Source organism: Synchiropus splendidus, chromosome 4 (genome assembly GCF_027744825.2).
Source record: "Synchiropus splendidus isolate RoL2022-P1 chromosome 4, RoL_Sspl_1.0, whole genome shotgun sequence".
NCBI classification, from domain to species: domain Eukaryota; kingdom Metazoa; phylum Chordata; class Actinopteri; order Syngnathiformes; family Callionymidae; genus Synchiropus; species Synchiropus splendidus.
The window spans coordinates 27,906,939-27,929,805 of record NC_071337.1 but is presented as its reverse complement, the minus strand read 5'-3'; the positions used below and the strand labels follow the sequence as shown (position 1 = coordinate 27,929,805).

The 22,867-nt window shown below is 46.6% G+C and overlaps 2 protein-coding genes across 3 annotated transcripts; one reads left to right on the top strand and one right to left on the bottom strand.

Moving 5' to 3' along the window:
• Positions 1 to 1,989: 1,989 nt before the first annotated feature.
• efna1a (ephrin-A1a) lies at positions 1,990 to 15,377 on the top strand. Of its 2 annotated transcripts, none has more exons than XM_053862435.1 (5): positions 1,990 to 2,279; positions 12,776 to 13,071; positions 13,590 to 13,655; positions 13,745 to 13,840; positions 14,354 to 15,377. In XM_053862435.1, the coding sequence occupies exons 1-5, from the start codon at positions 2,182 to 2,184 to the stop codon at positions 14,476 to 14,478; spliced, it is 681 nt and encodes a 226-aa protein (XP_053718410.1). In that variant the 5' UTR covers positions 1,990 to 2,181; the 3' UTR covers positions 14,479 to 15,377. The 2 variants fall into 2 exon arrangements, with proteins under 2 accessions (XP_053718410.1, XP_053718409.1); XM_053862434.1 differs by having other exon boundaries at positions 14,351 to 15,376.
• A 6,387-nt stretch (positions 15,378 to 21,764) lies between these two features.
• On the bottom strand, positions 21,765 to 22,640 carry dpm3 (dolichyl-phosphate mannosyltransferase subunit 3, regulatory). The gene is made up of 2 exons (XM_053863271.1): positions 22,594 to 22,640; positions 21,765 to 22,420 (listed from the first exon to the last, which is right to left on the bottom strand). The coding sequence occupies exon 2, from the start codon at positions 22,408 to 22,410 to the stop codon at positions 22,132 to 22,134; it is 279 nt and encodes a 92-aa protein (XP_053719246.1). The 5' UTR covers positions 22,411 to 22,420; positions 22,594 to 22,640; the 3' UTR covers positions 21,765 to 22,131.
• Positions 22,641 to 22,867: the final 227 nt, after the last annotated feature.

Genomic DNA, 22,867 nt, shown 5'->3' with positions numbered 1-22,867 from the left:
CCATGACAATGGGACAATGAATAAAGATTGACTGTCGTTGTGCGACTTCCATAAATAATCTGCACTCAGCAGTTTGGTTCCACTTCATGTTGTTGTCTTCTGGGATTCAGTTGTGTATGAAATTAAACATTGCCTCATTTGCCTCCTAATAGCCGCGACACAAATATCTGTGTTGAACTGAACTGATTGTCATGCAAATGTGTGTCAGCTCTCGTGCTCCTCTCATCTCCCTGCCGAGTTGGGACAATTGAATTCTGAAATTTTGATCCAGTGGGATGAGCTTCTATGAATATTAAATATCTGACTTTTGGTGACCTCCTCTGTGCAGTGGACTTCGCTTTACCAGCCAGAGACAGAGTCTCACTCAGATGCAGTCCACAGTTAACCTGCAGTCCAACACGTCCGACCGATCGGACCTCCGGACTCTTCCAGGTCAGTGGTGTAGCTCATCGTCACAAGCTGCTTCATCCACCTAAACTTCTCGTGCTAAGATCAGCCCCTCAAGAGAGGAAAGAGGACCCCTGGGAATGCAACATTGCCAACAAAAATAACTTCCTCATTTGCAAGCAAAACTGAACTTTGATGATTCGTCTGTTTCGCCAGATAGTTGACCCACTTTTTCGCCTATTAATCTTGTTTATCTTTAAAAGCTAGAGAGCAATGGAGGAAAACAGAGGGCCGTCAAGCAGGAGCAGGTTTGAATCCCGCCCTTGGCTGTGACAAGCTCACAAGGCTGAACAGGCAGCTCGGGGTTCAGATTATCCATGTCAGTGGAATGGAGAGAAGGATTTGTGATGTATCTGACAGCTCAGAGGCCACAGGCTGCAAGCCACCGCTGTGGTGTTCGGCGATGATGATAAAATATCTTCCATCATGTTCAGGATAGAGAAAGATCATCTCAGTCACATTTGTTGATCCTGTCCTCTCATGCTCTCTGTAGGTTCAATACAGACCCGGAGACCATCTGACTAGAACGTCTTCTGTCTGCCTGTCTGCCAGGTCACAGTTTGGGGACGGAATGCAAATCTCCTCTGGAACAAGACTGTCATTTTTGCTGTAAGCGATGAGAAGAAATTTCTCCAGATTACCTCAGCAGCTAGAACGCCAAAGATCTGCCAGGCTGTAATTGCTGCTCTAGTCGGGAAAAGCCAGACCTTTCCTGGACCTTATCCTGAACTGTTGTTTGGTTTCATTCTGAAACTCACTCAGCCAAATTTGGGGACAACAGGAAGACCCTGCCCTGAGAGAGCTCTCACAGTAACACTCTTGCAAGGGAAGCATGATGTTGTGCCTTGACAACAATAGCATTGCAATAGCAAGCAACATTGGTGTTGACTGTTGTCAGTTTTACACTTCTGTCGACCAACACTGCAAATTCTCTGATGGAAGTTTTAAATAGGGTTCAGTGCAGGCAACTCTCAAAATGAGCAGCAACAGACTACCAAGGTGTAACTGGTGTACAGACAAAGATGGCACAAGATTCCGAATATTATTTCAATTCGCTCACATGCCGACTTAGAAAAACATCAATCAAGATTCTCGAAATTAACCATCTATCTTTCCTCCATCAGGATCAGAACTCAACAGCAAGACTTCTAATTGGTTCTGACTGAACACAGCGTTTCAACCCAGTTTTATTCTTTTACATAGGTGCTTCTTGTATACATGTGGATTGTTATGTTTGTGTGATTTTTTTTTGGTTTTGTTTTGTGTTTTCTGTGGGAAGGTTCTGAACAGTGAACATTATTATTATTATTATTATTATTATTATTATTATTATTATTATTATTATTATTATTACAGGCGGCAGCGAGTGTTGTCGACGTGAGTAGTAGTTTTAATCCTAGAAAGAAAGATCACAGTAATTGCGAGGACGTCACAAAGCGCACAGCCTTCTGATTGGCCACCGTCGGTCAGGGGGCGTGGCTGACATCTTGGGTGTTTAGCAAAACCAGCACCCACGCCGTTTGCGCTCCATTCACTCCACAAACTCGCGTGAGTTGCCGTATCCATATGAGCTGCAGCTAAGTGTTCGCTCTCTAAGCTGCGGAATGAGAAAGACTCTTTTGAGGAATGTGAACGTGACGTCTGCGGACGAGCTGTAACTGCTGAAGTTTGGGATTTGCGCGTTGGAGTTGGCACCTGAGTTGTTGAGTTGTGATCCTGCTGCACTCCTCCACCATGGACTTGGTTTGGATTGTGGGCTTCGTGGTCAGCGTTCGCCTCTGGCTGGCTTCGGCAGAGCGACACAGTGTCTACTGGAACAGCACGAACCCAAAGTAAGTGCACGCTTGTCTATTTTCTCCTCCATTCAGGCTTATTTTGGTGAGACGACTCTTGCGCTCTTTTCCCATGAATACTCCCTCATGCATATGCAGCGGCTGTCGGGATGCGTTTGTGACGGATGCAGTTGTCATGATAATGAAAAACGGCCGGGAGTCCGCTCTCCAACGTTTCTCTCTTTACCTGGGGAGACTGTCGAACCTGTTCCGATTGAGCTCATTTCGCAATTCGCGTGTCTTCGGGATGGGTTTGAGTGTTTGCCAGAGATTCCCCTCTTCGTGTGGAGGAGGAGAGATTTCTGCTCCGGGTGCCTTTAATTAAAACTGTTCTGAAATCCTGAACAGAACCGTAGAGTGACGTGATAAAGTATGGGACAGAACCTACCTCTTTTTGCATATAACTGGAGACCAACGTCTGCATTCAAATTCTAGCCTTTACTTTTGGAAGTCAACACTGAAGTCCACAACACTGCTGAAATAATGGGTGCATTAGATTACCTTTCATCTTCCCACAATGGGGCAATAAAGTAAAGACAAACACTTACATGGAAGAGATCTAAAAAGGCGCATTTATTAGCTGTATTGCTGGATGTATTTTGTAATACCAATTGGGACTTTGATGCTGCAATGTTAGAGAAGTAGAGCTTTGTCAGGCTTGGGTGAGGTTTTTGTCTTTTGTTATCTCTAAGAGGAAACATCCCCATTAAATGAAGATTAGAAAGTTAAGATGAAAATATGATGAATCAAAATCTTGAGCTGGATTTTTTTTATCAGCCCCACAGCATTATGGGATTTTTTTTGTGAAGAAATATGAAACCAATACACTCTGTTAAAATTGCAGAGTACAATGTTGGAATGCAGCTGTAAAATAAAAACACAACCCTGAATAGAAAATGACTTCCTCACTGGCTGCTGTTGGACTGTTGGATGACTCTCTGTGGTTGTGTGTCTGACTGCAGGAGAAGTGTGTGGACGGGGTCATGATGAAGACCACTCCTCACGTGCCTCGCGTCTTTGTATCTTCATCTTGTTGTAGACAATTCCTCCCTCATGGCACTCGTTTGGCCCGACAACCAAGCGCAGCTATGTTCAGCGGCGCACATTTGTAGCAGTGGGATTGTGTTGTTGAAGCCATTTGTTGTGGTTGTTACTCCAGCCCAGTGATAAGAACCTCAGGGGAGCGCTTGCATTATTATTCCTGACAAGGGCTGAGCCTCTGTCAACTCTCCAGTCTGATTCAAAGCAGAGCCTGTTGAAATATCTGTTGCAATATCCTCCAGCACAGAGCACTAACCTCTGACTGTGTGGGGAGTTGGTTGTCTCTACTAAATCAAGGGAATATCACTGGGGGGGGGACACGGAGGTGTTCATATTTCAGGTGGTAGACGAGCAATGATGGCGTATGACAGAGACCGAGTGTGTAACCTGAGGTCGGCCCGGTAGGTCAGACTGTGGGAGTGAGATCGATTGCAAAGGGAGGAGAAATTGGAGGCCCAATTGTCAGGGTTAGGGGCCATTTGGAGTAAGTGGGGGGTCAATTAGAACTGTAGTTGATGATGGCAGAGGGTATCAGAGGGGCTCGGCTTACACTCCACAAACAAACGTGTGCTGACACACAAACACAGACATGGCAGACACTCACTCAGTCACTGCCTGTGACACCATCTTAATCCATCAGTGTTGCCAACACCTCATGCACACTGTCACACGCACGCTCGTGCTGCACCTTTGAAAAGTCGGGTACGTAGATGTGTGTTGTGCTGCTGTTGCACATTGATCATCTCTAGGTGTTCTGTAATCCCTCTGCAGTCACTGTTTTTCCGGACAACTCAATCCCTGTCTCGTCTTAATCCACAGTTCTGAGAAAAGCCAGAAACAATATCACTGTTTCAATCCATGCAACAGAATTTGGTTGCGTAATTGTTTCCGCTTTGTTTCTCGTGGTTTGGTCTTTGCTTTCAGGAGTTGTTTTTAAGATAACATCACTTCCCGCAAGGCTGTGATCAATTGTTTTCATCTGATTGATTTGCTTGGTCTGTGTGGAGCAGCCTTGTTTCCTTTTCGTGTGGATGTAATGGGAGTCAGCAACACACTCACTCACACGTGCGTCACCATTGCTTAACTTCTCGCTGCTCTGCTCGGGTTTGAGTTCCTGGGACCTCCGTGGTTTCTTTAGCATATCTTTGTTGAGCTGAAGTGAGATTCAGCTTTCTGTTGTCCTGCACATCTTCACCCTCCAGGTGTTTGCAGGTGTGACAGCAGCTTCAGCTGTGCAGTTGTATGCGCTGCTCATGTCATAAGGACCCTCTGTTCTCAATTGTTTAATTCCTAGAGGGGCCTTTAGCAGGGCCCTTCTGTGTCACCATAAACATGATGTAGTTGAAAAGTCAGGGCTTGGTTTCTCATTCATGAGTGTCACCAGAGACAGTTGTGAAACGCCTTGATCCAGATCCCAACAGGGGGTGGTAGAACAAATACATGGATTACCTCAAGCAAGATGGGTATCTTTCATGGCACTAGTCTGTACATGGATGACAGTATATTAAGCTACTGGGTGAAATAACGTAGGACCAAGGCATCATGGGAGATGGTGGCAGGTGTCACTCTCAATAACCGAGTGTGTTATTTGTCCAGCAAAGGACTGGTCCTTCACCCTGTCCCGATTCACTCATCAGTGACTCCATGATGACTTCAGAGAAATGTTCATATTGCGTTATGAATCGTCCCACAGTTTGTGACCTAGTCCGAGCGTCTGAACGGCAGGACTGCGGTTGTCTCACCAGACTTTAAATGAACTCAAATCTTCTCAGGTATGTGGCCGTTACGTTGGCCATGGTCACTTTGACGAAGCCATGACAGTGACAGTTTACTTCAGAAACCTGTCACAAGCTTTGATTTTATTTTGGGTAAAAAAGATCCAGCACTTTTGACCTTTAATGGGCGTGTGTGTGTCGAAAGTATGAGTCGGTCTGCGTACCGCTTAATCACCAGCACATGTTGATTCCCAGAAAGAGCCTCGGCCGAATGCCCAGTCAGCTCCAGCCCCGCATGCCAGCGTGTGTACGTGTCTTTGTGAATGGAAGTCCGTCACATAATGTGGCGCACACACATGCAACGGAGCTGTGATGGATGTGAGCGCCGTCCCCAGAGTCCTCTCCACTCCAAACGCTGCTGTAAAGCATCTGGTCATTTGTTGCTTCTTGCCCCCCCTCTCTTTCCTTTCACCCTGCTGACAGAGCATGAGTGGACCACCTCCGCAGCTGCCCCCCTCTTCCTCGGCTTTGTACCTGTCTCTCCTTCTCTCCGGCACCTCCCTCCCTCCCCCTCATCTTGGCGAGGTTCCATCTCCTACTAGTCTGTGAATCGGTCAACTGTTTGATGCTTTCTCTCTCCTGTCCCTGACTCTGTACGAAAGCACTTCCAACTTTTGCTGCTGGATTACCTGGTCAAACTGTAAAACCCCGTGCTGGGTCACAGCACAAATGCACAGCAGAAGCTGTGATATCTTATGAACGTCCAACTGATATCCTTTTTCAGATTAATAGTTTTACACATATAAATACATAAATGGAATAACTTTCACGTTTTTGTCAGTAGAAGCCATTGATAAATTGAAAGTTGAAGTTGTTGCTATAGAACCAGCCTCAGTGACAATATTTAAAATGTTAGCCCGGGGGCTGCATAATAGTGTTTTATAGATGCATATGTCCTCCAGAATCTGTGATGATTTACTGAGAAATCGCCGGGTTAATGTTTACTTGACTCACATTACTTGGACCAAAAGAGAGAGTGCAGTAGATTCCCAGGTGTGCATTTGTGAACACAAACACACAAACTATTGTTGTGTATGTATTCTAACAGCTGGTCAGTTTTATAATGGAGTGACACGGTGGGTGTGTTGATGCTATCTCTGTGACTTTAGTGGTGGCAGTGTGGATAATCGAGTGATTGGACAGTAGAATAAACAGAGGATGTGCTGCCCGCTGCTATTCCTGACCTGTGAAACCTTGGTAGGTGAGCGTAGACAACTAGACTCTTGAGTCTGATTCTACATTGAGTTGGACTATAGATTGTTAAACCGTGAAAGTGCACACAAACAAGTTGGTCTAGCTAGTTGGAGTCACAGCAGCTCTTGGTGCTTCCACCAGTCTTCACTCCTCGTGGGTGTTTTGGGGTACTTCCCATACAAATTGGGGAAGTGTCCTCACAGAAAGAGAGGAGTAACTGGTGTGACCGATTGAGGTTCGGAGTTCACTGTGTGATGAAGTGGCTCAGCCTCTATCAATCTGTCAGTCATTTTGTCACGGCAGCGGCCCCTCAATACAAGCTGTCACTCAAACCAGGCCCTCTTCACCAGCCTCAACGCCTCTGCCTCTGGGAAAGTCTCTTTCTTCCTTGTCCTGTCTCTGGGTCCCCTTCACCAGCTTTTATCTCAACTTTACAAGCTGTCCCTTTTCAGGCTATTATTTCCTCACCTCCAGCTCGGGCGCTCTGAGAACAGAGGAAAAGAGGGAAGCCTTCTAAGAGGTGTGGAATTTTTTTATCGTTCTTGGCACCCATGGCGATCAGTCACAAGGCACTTTGCCCTTTCCTTAGTGCGTTTTTTTTCACCCCTTCAGCTCTCTTTCCTTTAAGCAAACTTCCTCTTGCTCTGTCTGAAAAGCCACTCAAGACTTCCCACAAAACTGGCTCCCTTTATTTCACCTTCACTCTCCTCTGCTCCTATTCTTGGGGCATCCGAAGCGTCTTGCTGAAGTAGCTTTAGCAAGTCTGGGAACTTAAATCATCAGTGGTCTGAAGTGGGACAAATCACTGCAAACGTGTGTGTATGTGGCCGTGTTTTGTGCCGTCGATGTTGTGTTAGATGTCAGCAGAGAAAATGGACTTCTGTGTAGTATTCCTTGAAAAAGCCACTCTTAATCAAACCTCATTCTCTGCACTGGATTCTTACGTCACTCGCCATGTTTGTGTTTCGCCGTACGACCCCCCCGCCCCCTTTAATCTGCCCTGACAATCTGTCTGGTGACTTCAATCGTAGGAGAATACCGTGAAAGATTGTTGAACGCATGATAATCTCTTCTTATAGGCTTCATGATCTACAAAATGTGCGGTTGCTATTGGTCTTTGCAGGCTGTGTCTGAATTCTTCCCGCTCCCGCCGGCTTGTTTATTCACTGCTGCAGATAGTAAAGCGGGCCAAAGGTTTTAGCCTCAGCGTCACCGGTGTCTGTCCAGATGAAGTGTAGCACTTCCTGACTGTAACTTTTCCCGGGAAAACTGTGTATCCTGTCCACACAATAAACAATGCAGTTCTCACACACTCAGCAGCAAAGGGGAGCCCAGAACCCGGGTGAGTTTCCCCGGCCAGTAACACGAATGTCTGTTGTTCACACATATGTTTGGACATACCATGAGAAGGATTCAAGCGTCCTTCTTCAAATCGCTAACTGCTAGATTTCCACAGATAATGGCTCCAGTGGCAGCCTTTCCCTCCCCCCATCCATCCTCCTGTCTTCCTTATCTCTGTGGCAGACTTCCCCACTCCCTACAAAGTCTGTAATACAAAGAAACAGCAGAGAAAGTAGTAAACAAACGCCTGGAACTCTCCATCCTGCAGACTTGTTGATCAACTCTTGGAGACATGCATGGCGGACGACTCAGCCTGCAAGAGTCAGATAGTGAACTCTGAAAAGAGCAATTGTTTAAATTGTTTGGCAAATAAAAGCCGTTCAGACAAGGGACAGACACGGATTCTGGTCGTAAAACTTTGAGGACATCGCCTGTGACATTTGTTGTTGACGCTTTGGTGAATGATTGTCTGATCATATGAACTATGTTTTTATGACGTTTGATACCGTAAAGTACCTGAAGTGACTGCTAACGTCCTTCATCGTGAGCTTAAAGAAAATCCTGTGCCCGAGAAATCAAACCAAAATCTTCATTGGAATTATAAAGTAATAAGAGTTATTTTTTTCCCGCTGAGAAATGTGCTGTATGTTTTTGGGGTACGACATTTGGGGTACCGTAAGCATTCCCGCACGCCCACTCGTTTTTCCTCAAACATCAAGTCTTTGCCGCTGGACTTGATGCTCCTGGGATAAAGAGACGTGTGCCCCCTCTGCCCTGAGCTCCTGTGAATTCTCAATGCGCCAACAAAGGCTGATGGACAGAAGGAACGTTGATGGAGATGAATGACGGAAACCGCACAAAGAACAGAGGCCTGGAATATTATGTCTGACCACGTTTGTTTCCATGGAGACATACCCACGCTGCTGCGCTCGGCTCTGGTGGGTCAGAAAGTTGCATATTTGGAATACCATCAGGACAGGCTGTGATTGGTTGAGCTAGTTCTCTGTGGAGGAGGGGCAGAGTTGACATGAGGATCTGCTTATTGAGTGATGAAAGACAGACAGGCGTGGGAGGGGCCGCGTTGATGGATGGAGCCGCAAGACGGATGAAACAAAGTCCAATTGTCGAGGAAACATTACACAGTCCTGTGTGGCAGACTGATACTGTCAGGAGCGGTGGAACCACCGACTCTCACAAAAGTCACATTTCAATCCCTAATCATGCGATGTATGGCTCTGAAGTGTTGTGTCCCGTTGTTTTTATTGTGGCATCTCTTCAGTTGCTGATGCTGCTAACAAGCAAAGTAAAATGTTTGTCAGAAAATGTAGGCTTCTGTACCTCAGTGTTTCTAATTCTGACCATTATGTATTTAAAACGGTGGCTTTCAGCCGCACAGTTTCTCGAGCCTACCACAGAACAAGTATGTGTTTGTCATGAACGAATGAGTGATGTCATCATGCCCTCAACAACAGTGGCACTTAACAGATCCTGCCAGAGATTATAGTAAAGTTTTTACTCCATCTTTTGGTGACGGAGGAACTAGCTGTGTCAGCACTCAGACGCGAGCATTCCTGTTTGAACTGGAGAGAAAATAAGGTGGCTGTGGAAGCACTTGTTCAAGGGAGGGGGAGAACCGGGCTCCTGGTTCGACCCTAAGCTCTGGTATTAAGGGTCTGGTGCAGATGAATGGAACCGAGCTCAGGGTTAGCTCCACCCAGTAATCCAAGCTTGGCCGAGCCGACTTAGTGGTCCCCCCACATTCCGGTTCACTCATCCGTGGTGCAAGCCAATCACCGTTTAGGTCAGATAGTCAACACAAGCAGGTTAATGGGCTGTTGCTGTTGCCGACCCAGTTAGCCTTGAGAGGCCGGCTCAATTTGTCTCAGTGGAACTTGACATAAACTGAGTTTCTTTTACTAATCCCTTCGTTTTATGAGACTGTAGGATCCATGGATGTTTCTGCTGACTGTCCTTTTACAAGACTCCACTGCTGACTTGGCGTTCGAGCGACCTTTGATCAGCTCTGCGGCCTGAGAGGTCCGGCATTCCACCGGCCGATAGAGAGTGAGATGAGAGGCTGATGGATGGATGAAAGGCCACAGGAGAGGTGGAGAAGAAAGCAGAATGCAGGCCACTGAGATTAAAGAAGAGAGATTAGACTCCTGAAGAGGCTCCAATAAATCAAGAATTCCTGCTCTGTAGGAGCACCGCTGCTCAGAACACGCACACGTTTGTTTGTCCCCAGGTTACACGGCAGCAAAGACACACTGACTTGACTGCTGCTTATTGTGCATTAGTTTCTTCACTCACTTAAATACTCTCCAGATTCCTTCCGGATCCGGTGTCCCAAACACACTCCGGGCACACACTCGCATCTGCAGGCAGTAGTCAAGTCAGCATGCGTGCCAACAGGAAAATGAAAATGAAAGTGAACACTCAGTACATGTTGGACACGGAGACTGAAGATCAGTCTGAAAAACCCCTGAAAATACATGTGTATTTGTCATACGACCGTTGGATGGGAAACGTTGACGTGTCTGGTTATTGTTAGGTTTACACTTCTTGGGCAGTTCCAGTCCAGAGGTTCATTCAAATGGCTGTTAACTCAGCGGACGTGAAGTTGTGAAGTCATTATTTATATTGCCCTTTCAGAGAGCAAAGAGAGCAACCTCCCACAATCTGACATTTCCGCCATGAAACGACCATGAAAGTGAACGTTTCTGCTCCGTCTTTATGAGTGGAAGCTTTTCACGCACAAGTCCTTTGAATGAGTTTCTCAGGCTGATGATGAAGGCTTCAGTGGCGCGGTGTTCGGTGGGAACCACAGTCAGCAGGGTCATTAGAAGTGTTTGTATTCAGACTTGAGCTCGGTGAACTGTTGATCACTCTGGACGGGGATTCTGTGACAGCTTGTGGCCTTGATAAAGTAACTGTAGAACTTGTGTGGCGACTTGCTGAGAAAGACTTCAAAAGCCCCCGTTCTGTAGCACAATGACCCCCCCGTTTACCCACCCCCCGCCCACACCCTTCATGCCCTCAGTCACCCCCCCCCAAAGAAACCCCATTCTAAAGGGGATGGGAAGTGGGGAGCATAATTACCCCCTCAGGGCAACTTTAATACTCTTTTTGTCTTTTAATTGCACCCCCTCTTTCATGAACACATTGGAACCATACCCCTAACAGCTTAGAGTCAGGGCACGTCAGGAATTGGCGTTTGTTTGTGTGTTTCCCTCCTGACAGTGTCGGCAGCAGCAGACGATTGTTTGCTCAACACTGTTATCGATTCGGCTGGAACTGAAAACGGCATTGGAGAAGAAAAAGAGAGCGTGGGAGCCGAGTGTCAGATAAGAACTACGCTGCCTGACCCACCATAATGACTGGTGATCTTCCTGAAGCTATCGGATCACGCGTTATCGGCTGCGCAGCCGTTTACCAGTGCAAAGGTGCGTCATTATCAATCAGGTCATCGAGTCTGACGGCCAGCCGACAGAGGACTGTGACTCAGAGGGGGCAGCAGTCGGGGTCTGGGGTCTGGAGCCGTTGTGTCTGTCCTGGTAACCCAGGAGGACAGCGAGACCCCTGCTAACAAACAACAACACCAGCTAACAAGCGGCAGAGCCGGCCTGCACACTTTGATGGTCGGTCGTGCATCTGGACCTCGTCACACAAACACAAATGCTACTTGTTAGTTTTCAGGGTGTTTAATGAGAAGACGACGGGAGTCTGAGAAGGAACTGGACTTCAGTCAATGGTTTTGAGGGGATTTAGCATGTCAGCTCGGCATATTGAAGACAGATGAGCGTGCTGTAAGATCTCGGTCCAGGCTGCCATGTTTTCAATGGATCTGTTTACTGTGCGGACTTTGCTGACGAGCTCTTTTATTGGAAACATGAAGTCTCGTGGCAGTGTGGCAGAAACGGGGTTGAAATAAAACCTATCAAGAGGACATGGTTGTCTATGAGGTGCCCCGGTCTGCTGAACTTTTTATTCCGGCCGGACTGTTCTCGTTTCCGTCCAGCCACAACAAAACTCAATATTCCTCACACATTCGGGATGTTTGCTGTGGAAATATCCGGGTCTGTCAAATTTCATCCATCCGTCAGGATCCCCGCCGAGTCTGTGCAGTAGGAGGTCGTAAAGCGATCCGTGGTACTGGAGCCCAGGGTCGGGGTGTGTGTGAAGGTTGCTGGGTTCAAGAGTTGGTAGCTCCATGCCGTTGATAGATGGGAATTAAAGGCAAGTATGTAAGTCAAAGTGGGTTTCCTGAGACAAGCAGCAGCTCCAGGCTGCTGATGGATGAGTGTGTCCTGCAGGAGTCGCTCACCCAAGAGACAAATGTGTTGGCTGAGGAACCAAGCGTGTCTCTGGAATAAAAGGACAGTCAAGACTAAACAGTGTTGCGTTCTTGAGTGCTGATAAGGTACATGTATGAAATGGTACCGCGAGAAGGTCTGTCTTTGTGTAGGACCAGAGGGGAGTCAGTAGAGCGGTCTTGTGTGTGAAGACCGCTCTTCCCCGAAAGAGAGGGAGGAAGTTTACTTAAAGAGCATCGTAAAAAACAGGGAGGCGCGCAGGCAGACAGTCTGACTCTCCGTATTGGTAATGAGAGGGACTGCAGCGGGACTCGGACCGACTGTAGGCCGTGACTCGTAATGACGGGTTGAAAATGTGATGGTCCTCGTCCATATCTGCAGCCAGGTTTGTGTTTTGTTCTGCTCAGGTCGATTTGTCTCTCTCTCTCTCTCACTCTCACACACACGCACACACACAGACGTCGATATGTCTCCTGGCTCGACTGGCTAACTGATGGCTAATGTTTCTCTGTAAACATCGTTCAGCTCGAGGAGACGCGGATCAATGTTCACTCGGCTTAAACTCTCAGCACCACAGCAGCCCCCCCCCCGCCCCACAGGCCTCATCCATATTTATCTGCATGCACCCTGCAGGTCGTTCCCGCCCCACATTTCGGTTCTCTGTGCTCTCACCTCTTCAGCTGCTGATTTCCCTGTTGGACTCTGCTGTGTGGTCGATCAATACGTAATCACGGGTCTTGAGGTTTATATTTATTACCGCTGTGTTGCTGTAATCAAGTTTATCAGTCTCCTGCCGTTCGACTCATCGTCCTCCTCTGCCTCTTCTCTGCAGATTCCTGTGGGACGACTATGCTGTGGAGGTGAAGCTCAATGACTACTTGGACATCGTGTGCCCCCATTACCCGCAGGGCGAGGTGCCGCTGCTGGACGCGGAGCGATACGTGCTCTACATGGTCGAGCAAGAGGATTACGACGCATGCAAGCCCCAGTCCTACGACCAGATGCGGTGGGAGTGCGGACATCCGTTCGCTCCTCACGCCCCTGAGAAGTTCTCCGAAAAGTTCCAGCGCTTCACTCCGTTCACACTGGGGAAGGAGTTTCGTCAAGGAGAGAGCTACTATTATATTTGTAAGTGTCACTTTTGGCATTCTGCTCTGTCGCTACAAGAGAGAGAGATGTGATGATAGCATTTAGTGCATGAGACTCTGGAATCCAAAACTGATCCAACGACCAACATTTGTCATGACAATATTGAGTGCTCTTCCGAAGCGTCTGAGAGCAGCTGCCTGATGTAGTTGAATGATCCTGAAACAACTCTAACATGTGAGATTTGCCATTTAAGACCCTCAGCGTTTGTGCTCTTCACCTGTGCTTGCCACCTGAGACAGATGAGATGATTTACAGCAAAACATTTCTGCTGCTCTCGAGTCTGGGTGTCCGCAAATGTGAAGGCTGTTGTGGGCCAGACCTCAGCTAATCAGACAGACAACTTTACCACAGATGGCCTCCTAAGTCTCCCTCCTCTTGTCCGCCGGCTGTGTTGTGTGCGCGCGCGCGTGTGTGTGTGCACAGAAGCGTGGAGGTGGATTAAAGGGTCAGGGGAACGTTAAGTGCATTAGGATCCTAACTGTTTGTTCCTCCTGCAGCCAAGCCGCTCCACCATCACGGGCAGGAGTGCCTCAGGCTCCGGGTGGACGTCGTCGCTGCCGACGGTGAGTAACAGCGCCCCCGTGGCCCAACTGAGTCATTACCAATAGTTGAGCGTACAGAAGTGGTTGATGTCGTTTCTCGTTGCATTCAGGCTCTCAAGAGGCCAGAGTGGCTAAAGGCGGCTCAGATGCGTCTGCAGTGGGAGCCGGGGGCGGAGTTCACAACCCGTCCAACAGACTGCCTGCAGGTATGCTGACCCCTGACACCTGTCATTAGCTCGGACCATAAATCCTCCGGGATTGTTTCTTAGTGTTCCTGGAGAACATGTCTGATAAGGTCTTTAACAATGCTGAGGATGGGCACTGTAACGCTGGATCTTCTTATATATTTTCTCTACCATATAGATTTTTATGTACACAGATGTTTGAGACCAATGTTCATTATGTGTACAGAAATGACAAAAAAATATGTGATGACTGTGTTGTTGTTGATAGTGTGAATATTCTGCCGAAAGGCTAATAGTGGTAGCTACACAAATGGAACATAATATTAGGGAAGGAAAAGTTGTCTGAAGTGTTATGAATGTGGGGGGTTTGATGTAAACAAGTAAATATGTGGCGAAAGAAACATAACAGGAAAATGTGTATATCCGATCTTATTCATATGAACTTTGTGCTTGTGGGAGCCGGACGTGGCTGTCAAAGGACTTGACACATCCTGCAGCGGTGAGACCTGAGTTTTTCCTTTCTCCTCTCAGCAGACGACCCGGTGGTGAGCTTGCCAGATGTCCAGAAGAGCACGCGGACGAATGCTTCGGCTGCGCTCACGTCGCTGTCAGCGCTGTCGTTCCTGCTGCCCTTCTCGTTGTTGCTAACAATGCTCTGAGAGTGAACTGTATGAAGACATTTGTCTGATGATGACAATGAAGCCAGTCGTTGGGATCGAACCACCGACTCAAAAGAGTTTTTCGTGCCCAGTGCCGGACGCGGGGAGGAATCTTGTAACAGACAGGAGGGCCAAGCGGACGCTTAAGAGAGGGTTTCCCTCTCCTGGCCGGACCCTCGAGGATCGACGTCCTCAGCATATGAAGAAGAAACGTGACATAACCTCTGACCCACAGAAAAGTCATCTTTCCAACCACATGTGTTGTTTGCCATCTGTGGTGTTGTAATCGTTGGAGTGGATCAGTCGACCTGGTGAACCCTTCAGATGTAGCACGAAGGCTGTTCTCTTCACACCCATTCCTCAGCTCACTCAGAGACAACTGCAGACATCTGACGCTCTTTCTCACTCCACGATGAACCATGGACAGTCGGTGAAGATGATTTATAGCGGCTGCATCGAAGAGACTTTTGGCTGTGTGTACCATGTGCTCACGGAATGTTGGAGGAGATCAGTCCTGAGTGCTTGGAAGCTAGACTGAGTGATGTTGCGAGGATCAAAGTATTTCTGGCCAAAACTGAGACGTTGTTTGCTGCAGAGAGGCTGGACTTCTCTGTTTGCTGGTCCATTTGTCATCTCACACTCAACAAGACCATCTCCACACTCGCGCCGCAGCTGTCGTTGATTTCATTTGGGTTTCCGTGTCAGATGAATCTTCCTCCACAAATCCCAACAGTGTTTACAAGTTTTTTTCTTAAGTGACTTTGTACATGTGTAAGTAAAGACGTGTTAAATATGTAAATACATAGATGGCTATATAAGAGACCCTGTTTGATATGGTAAATGTGAAAAGTTCTTGTGACAGAATAAATATTTTTGGGAAAACCAGACAAAGCTTTGGATGTTTTGATTCGACAAACATTTGTCTCACAGTCAAGAAAGCAGTGTTGCAGCAGTTTCACTTGGCAAAGGAGGCTACTAGGTTGTGAGAGTTTGGGCATAAAGCTGACACTACTGCAGTGGTGGTGAAGTTCGTCTCAGATGGCTCTTGAGATGGTTGTGTTTTCCAATGTCAACTATTCGTATATTTTCTGTTATCTGTTAGCTATCGTGCTAAGTGCAGTGTCTATCTTCTTGTATAAAATAAATCCACAGCGGACATCGGGACATAACACGTCATAGAACGGCGTCAGGTGATCTTCATGGTAATGAACCTAAAATAAAGTGTGTTAATCCCCATGGTATCTGTGTTAAGAATGAGGTGTGTGCAAGGCTTTATTTCAGGTACGATATTTAACACATGGATTTTAGTGGGACAAAAGTCTGATACGAAAGCTAATTTATGGTGTTTCTAAAGCTGCCTAACTACTGACGTGAGCCCTCTCACACTGTATTGATCAGTGAAAACAACGTTATTGATGAGACTTTTCAAAAGAAACACACTTGTCTCTCATCATGATCCTTCATTCACCAGCATGTTGCATGACAAGCCATTGTTCTCGTCTCGTCTGTCTCAGGGGAGCTTTACAGCCGTGACAGTACAAACAGCTGTAGCACCAGAGACTGGTGCCACTGCCTCACAACTCTCCAATGCTTTCAAAGGCCGGGTCATAAATTGAGGCCGGAGGACAGACCCTTAAGAGCCCGACCCTTGGAAGTGGCTCCAGTGAGCAGGTTCTTGTCAAGCGGTCGACAATAGTTTTTATTTATTTGCCCGCTCAGCATACCAGCCTGAGTAAAAGCAAACAGTGCTGCCGTAAACGTTACGAGCTGCCGGGGATAAACAGGGAAGACAGCAAGGACCAAAATATCTGCTGTGTTCCTCTATAGACTCTGTGGGGGAGAGAATACAGTTTGCAGTCTGCACCCACACACACTGAGACAAGCGTCGGGGTGCACTGAGCTCCCTAAACTCGCTACTGGCAGTGCAGGTCAGCACATCACCGACCAGGTCCACCACTTAATGCTGGAAAACCTGTGTCAAGGAATGACAAGAGGCAAAGGTCTGACATGAACTCTGGCTAACTCAGCCAGAGGAGCTCCTCTGCTGTCACCTGACGTATGCCTATCAATTCATTCTGGTCTCATCATCCCGGGTCAGACGTCTCAGACGTCCATGAACCCTCTAACTGCTGCTGAGGGAAGAGAAGCTCTTAGTGAGTCCAGAACTCATTTAAGTTGTCCTTTTAGCACAGCTCTTCACCGGTGCCATTCTTTCCTTCATCCAGAACCAGCCAGCTTTGAAGAGCTGTTCCCCTAAGTGTGATTAAAGATCTGGACAAAACACAGGGGTCCTCAAAGGTTTTTGTTCCACCTTTTCACCAGTCAGGTGTATATGTAACTGACTGTCATCTGTTGACTGTCAGTCTGGTGCTGCTTGTTCCAGCTGATACACCTGATTGGTTAGACTGTGTGCGTTTGCTTGGTTGGAACAAAAACCTGCACCCACTGTGGCCCCTCTGTGGATTAGTTTGAGACCCCTGCTGTAAAGTGACTCAGTGAGTGGGCACATTACCATCGAGAGAAACACACTGTGAACTGCTTATGTCTTAGTGTCAGTTTTCGCCTTTACCAGCAGAAGTTGTGTCCACTTAAATTCAACTTTTTCATGGCAAACCGACCTGTTTGCATGTGTGGCAGTTGTCTCTACTCCTCTGTCAGGTCATGACCACTCTGTTCAGGAGCAGATTCTTTTTTGTGTGTAAGTCCTGCACTCACACAGCGAGGGGCAACTCACCTTTACAAGACCCAACAGGTCCAAGCATTTGACACAGGTGGCCCTCGGCCAGGCCTGTGCCGGCCCATGTTTTGCATGGGACTGTCTGGTGTGACCACCTGATAATGTCATGTTTCCAAAGACAGTTCTGAGATCAGGTCGAGGTGGTGAGGTCATCAAATGATGTTAGTTACTTGCTGTGTCTTGGACAGACAACACACCTATTATGTCCCATTGGTACTAAATGCTGATGAGATCCACTCAAAGTTGCTATCAAGTGTGGACTAAATGACAACTGTGAATGGACTGTGAGAGGAAGCCAGTGCAGCTGGAGTAAACCCACTCATGCACATGGAGAACAGACAAACTCACTGAAGCCTATGGATGTCAGGACATACTCACCGAGAGAGGGACACATCTTTAGCTATGACAGTCATTCAAGGGCCTTGTGATGTCCTCAGCATCAGCCAATAACCGGGACAGGTGGGGTGTTTTACATCATCCTATTGCAGCTCCATGATGAATTGTGTGTTAGAAACTCTTGTCTAAACAAATATTCAGAGAAACACTCAAGCACCTTGGTGAGTCACATGGTTTAATTATAGCCGATCTAAAGCTCCAAAGTTGTTGTGATCTGTTGAGCTTTGTAGAGTGAAGGACGCATGTATCTGCAAGGTAGTTTTGAGTCAAATGCTGGCCTTTAAACCACCACACTCTGGAGGAGGGTCAAGGTTGGACATTTGGGCCTTTGCAATTTTCACTCAGTTTCAAGCAGGAAAACGTCTGTGTCTCCAACTGTAGCACACAAGTTTGGACAAATCACTGTGTGCTGTCGCACTTTGTTCATTACTTGGCACGAGCATGAGGTTAGCGTGTTTCAGCCCGCGTCAGTCAATCCATTAAGATGTCAGTGCCGGCTGTTGGTCCAACATTGATGGCTTATGAGGCTATTTCTAGATGTTGTTTTACCAGTGAAGCATGACTTAAAACAAAAAAACACTATTGAAATGAAGTGCACAAACTGCTACATATAGTGTTTTATTGAGCTCGAAGTTTCCGACGGATTGGTTGCCCACTTTACACGGCTGCCTATGTATAAGGGACCTCAGTAAATTAGGCATCTTGTTCTTGTTGAACCTCTCCTATAGCTTCATGCTGTCTTATCTGGACTCATTATTATGTCACCTTCACCTTGAAACGTCTCCTCTTTCCCCATCTATGAGTCACACTCCGATGATAAACACTGACATTTACAAGTATTAAACTAAGGTGGAAACAGCCGTTGAGAAACGATTAGAAAGCCGCAGAGACACAGCAGAGAAATGAATCACACCTCAGAGAAGGACAGAACCAGCTGGTGAGTATCTGCGTCCCCCCCCCCGTGTCAGACCTCCATATCGGCAGAACGCGCGATGGCCGCTGCCTCCGCCTGCTCGGCTACGTTAACCTGCTCAGTGGAGACAGCCGTATCTGTCTTACTGTGCCGCTGGGAGGTTACCTCATGTTATTGTAGCTATTTGTAGCATTTAAAGCTCCAGCAGGAATCTGCTGTCCAGTGTGCACGAAAGCAGGACTTTATGAGCAGCGAGTACATCAGGTTGACACCAGGGTGTTTTTTTTTTGCCCTAAATTTCCCGGCACAATCTGTCTTGGATTTAAATGTCAGTTTCCCATAGCAGAGTGTTAGTTCTTCATCAGTGGTTAGAAGAAGCTACTCAAGGGTTGAATCTGTTTTTTTATTGGGCTGGACCTTTCAATATCTTCTTGATTCTTGCTGAATGGGCTCAGTGGACAGTGCACATCTGTGATGTCTTGTGTCTGACTCCCTGCTTCATTTGGATCAGTTGTACTTTGGAGAATGTCACGATGACACCTTCAAGGTGCTGTTTCTTTCGGTGTTTCATGTTGACTTTGGACATCATAGTTTTTGAGACAGACAGTTTTTGAGTAAAACTGAGACACACACTTCAGGTTGTGTTGGAAAAGACCCATATTATCTCTATGAGCTATGTTATTTAAGGACAACAACCTTTGAAATGCTCTGGCGTTTATAAATCACTTCGAAAATGTTTAATTCAAGAACATTTAAATGCAGATTCTGTTGCAACGGAGCCATTTGTGGGCCTTGATCAGATTCACATGTCTAAAATGCCCTCTGAATTCATCATCTTTTGTAAATATTTATGCTAATTTTGGACAATAACTTGCAAGTTAACTGCAATAAGAAAGCATACTGAAAGCATTTTCCCCATTGAGAGTACAGTACAGCTGAGGACTCTGTTGTGCAGCAATATTCCATGTGCACTTATGACACCAAAGGAACAAAACACAATACAATAATCACTGAAAAGAAGAGAAGTGGAAACTTTGTCCTGCTGCTGAGATGATGAGTTCTAAAGGCCGCTGCAGGCTGCGTTCTCAAGTGCAGAGGTGGCACAGACTCAGACAGTCTGTGCCACCTCTGCACAGCACAAGTGACCAAGTGTTCACTAGGACACAGAAGAAGCAGCTCAGACTGCAACCCAGACTGAGAGGGGCCAGTTGATGCCTTGTTGGTGATGGTGTGATTTGATATCTCTTTTCACCCACACGAGCTGCAGAAGTCTGGGCCTCTTCAATTCAGTTGGACGAAGGACTGCAGTTAGACTCTAAAAGTATCCACCTCCTGTGAACCGGAGGTCGGAAGGCGGTCCTACTTCCAGACCCCCACTGTCCACGGTGGACCAACCACACGCATGGGCAGCACTCACTGACTGCCAACAACTGAGAGGCATGTGGTCATAATCTTACAGCATTTGAGTGTAAATCTCATCACAGGAGACGTTTGCATCTGCTCACTAAGCGCAGAATCATAATTCTAGCGCTTCGCAAGACATCACTCTCCAGTGTTTTACGTTTGCTGGCAAAACAAACTCAATAATCTGTTTATTTGGGGTCATTTCTGGAGCACAGCGTCTGTGTGTCAGATTACAGAGGTTTACACTTGCCATTATGTAATTGGCTAGCAGCAAGTCTGGCTCGCGCTAATGCCCCGCATGTTTGAAGTGAGGATTAAACAGAAAAGGTATAAAACTACTGTCACGTGCTCAGCAGATCACAGCTTCAAAAGTCAAATTTCAGCTGACAATGAAGAAGTGGCCGACGGTTTCACACGAGGAGTTGATGATTCTTTTGGCATCACAGCCAAAATGGGAATTTTTAGATGAATAGCAGGTTGTCTTTCATCCCGTCTGATGGAGGAACAGCTTGACAGTGGAGGGGGGGGGGGGGGGGCTCAGTTGCATGATGGGCCAGCAGCCAAACAACACAACACAGCTAGAGCACCGCTGAGTGCCAGCCATGGTGCATTTGTTCTTTAGTTATAGGAGCCTGTAATGATGTGGCGCTTCGTTTGTTCGCAGCAGGAACTCACTGAAAAGAACCGAGGCAGCGATTTACAACTTTCACCAAAGATTTGTCAACATACCCAGTCATCGCTGCAGTGTGCAGTTCTTTTTGGCACGATGTTGGTCCACTTTGCCATCACAGAGTTGCTGTAGGTTTCTCAGCTGCACGTCTAAGATAAATCTCCTGGCCACCACGCACCGGGGATTATGTCCATAATGTATAGACAGTGACCAGATAATCCTGCACCGTCTGGTTTGAACAAGGGCCGTACGAACATTCACACGCACAATCAGAAGTCAGTTGCTCACTGGTGTATAGATGCTTGTCCAGAGTGTGACCATTAGACGTCCCAGCAGCAATTGAGCATCCCAACTAGCAGAGCACCAACTCCTTCTTCTGTCTTTAAAAATATTTCACTTTGTGGCTGATATAAACAATCATCGATTCACCATTGTTCTGCATCAGCACTCCACTACTTAAAGCAGACACATCTTACACTGCAGTATTAGTCACTGTTGAGAGACTTGAACTTCTTGTAGTAAAAAAACATTCATACAATGAACTACCTTGGGGTCATTTTTTTGTAGTTGTGTATCAACAAACAACATTTTTGGCCAATGACATCAAATATTTTTCTGAATTTATGACCAATTGTCACGAGGAGAGGACGACTAATCTCATCAATCATATTTATTAAAGTTTCCAATCATTAAACGCAAGTAACAGACAACCTTCCAGCCACTACCAACAAACACACTTGTTGTTGAGTTGACATATATATCTGCATCCATATGAAATTTTTGGCAGTTATACTTTGCTCCTGATTGATATAAGATATTGTTAATTTCACAAGGTACTTTATTAGATGTTGAACTAAATCTAAATGATGGAGTGTCACCAGCTAGTCATTTCCCCAACACTTGCAGTACATATATTGTCAATGAAAATAAGCATTACAAGGCAGCACTCCCCGCAACACTGAACAGGACAAAGCAGTGGTTAACTGAAGATGTATCCAAAAACACTCCAAACCTAAGGTCGTTGAATTTTAACAGTTTCCTTTGTAAATACACATTTAGATAGCCTTTATTCTTCTCGCAATGGGGAGAGGACCTAAAGAAACATCGTACTGTCGAGTGCTAGTCACGTCATGTATAAATATAGGTAAAAACCCACTGAACCAAACTACTCCAAAACAGCTTTAATATAACCTGATGGTTATTCTGTCAACTTTCGACAGAAATACATTTGCATGTCTTTTAAATTGAAGAAGTTTCCATTCAAAGACGGTCATTTACTTAAAAGTTACCATCTCACTAGTGGATGGCAGATGAAGCATCATCAAGTAGAGGTCGCGCAGAAGCCATCAGGGCACAAGTGAGTCACCTTGAGTCTTTTAATATAAAAGAAACAATATGCGCGAATTTGAGCTCAATCCAGACGTCAGATGACGTTACTGCGTGATATAGGGAGGTCAAAGTCAGGCCAGCGAAGGAATGATGGAAAGAATGAAAAGTGTCCTGAGAACAGCGCGTCTGTCCAGTTCCGTTCATTCACAGCTTCAAGCCCTTCTTCTGCAGGTCCCGCTGGGCTTCTTTGATCTGCTGCTGCAGCTCCAGCGCTGCCTCCTCACAGTCATTGAAGGTGGCCACTCTGTAGCCCACCGTAGCCAGCGAGTAGCAGCCGAACGTCACCAGCAGGTAGAAGGGCATCGGCCACGCCACCTCCCGGTACAACGGCGGGACCTTCAGGTCCAACAGGTCGAAAGTGACCAGCGCCCACACCGCCACCATCAGTGACACCCCGAGGAGCCACTCCACGAGTTTGGTCATCCTGCTTCTTCTGTAAGAGGAGCGGAGATCTCAGTAGACCACACTTCAATTGTTAGCTTAGCTTTAGCACCGGCGCCAGCGCACGGTGAGTCATACTCAACTCAACTCAACAAGACGCCGAATACGCTTCCTATTTAACACATGGACCTTTTTACACCGTTTTCAATAAGAAGTTCTGTTTACCTTCGTTCAGTCGCCAGCTCAGCTTTGCGCAGAAAAATGACGTGGAGTATCCGCAGTGGCCGATGGGAATTGTAGTCACATAAAGACGCTCGTTGCCATCCTGTGGAAAAGACGTTTGACTTTGAAATAATACGTTTGATATTATATATTGTAAATTATCTGTGCACATAAATCAATTGTAATACTGATGCGTTGATATTTGATCTAGCGTTTGTTTTAGTTTTGTTGTTTTGCTCACCATTTCAGTTATTATTGTGTCTGCGCAAAAAGGATA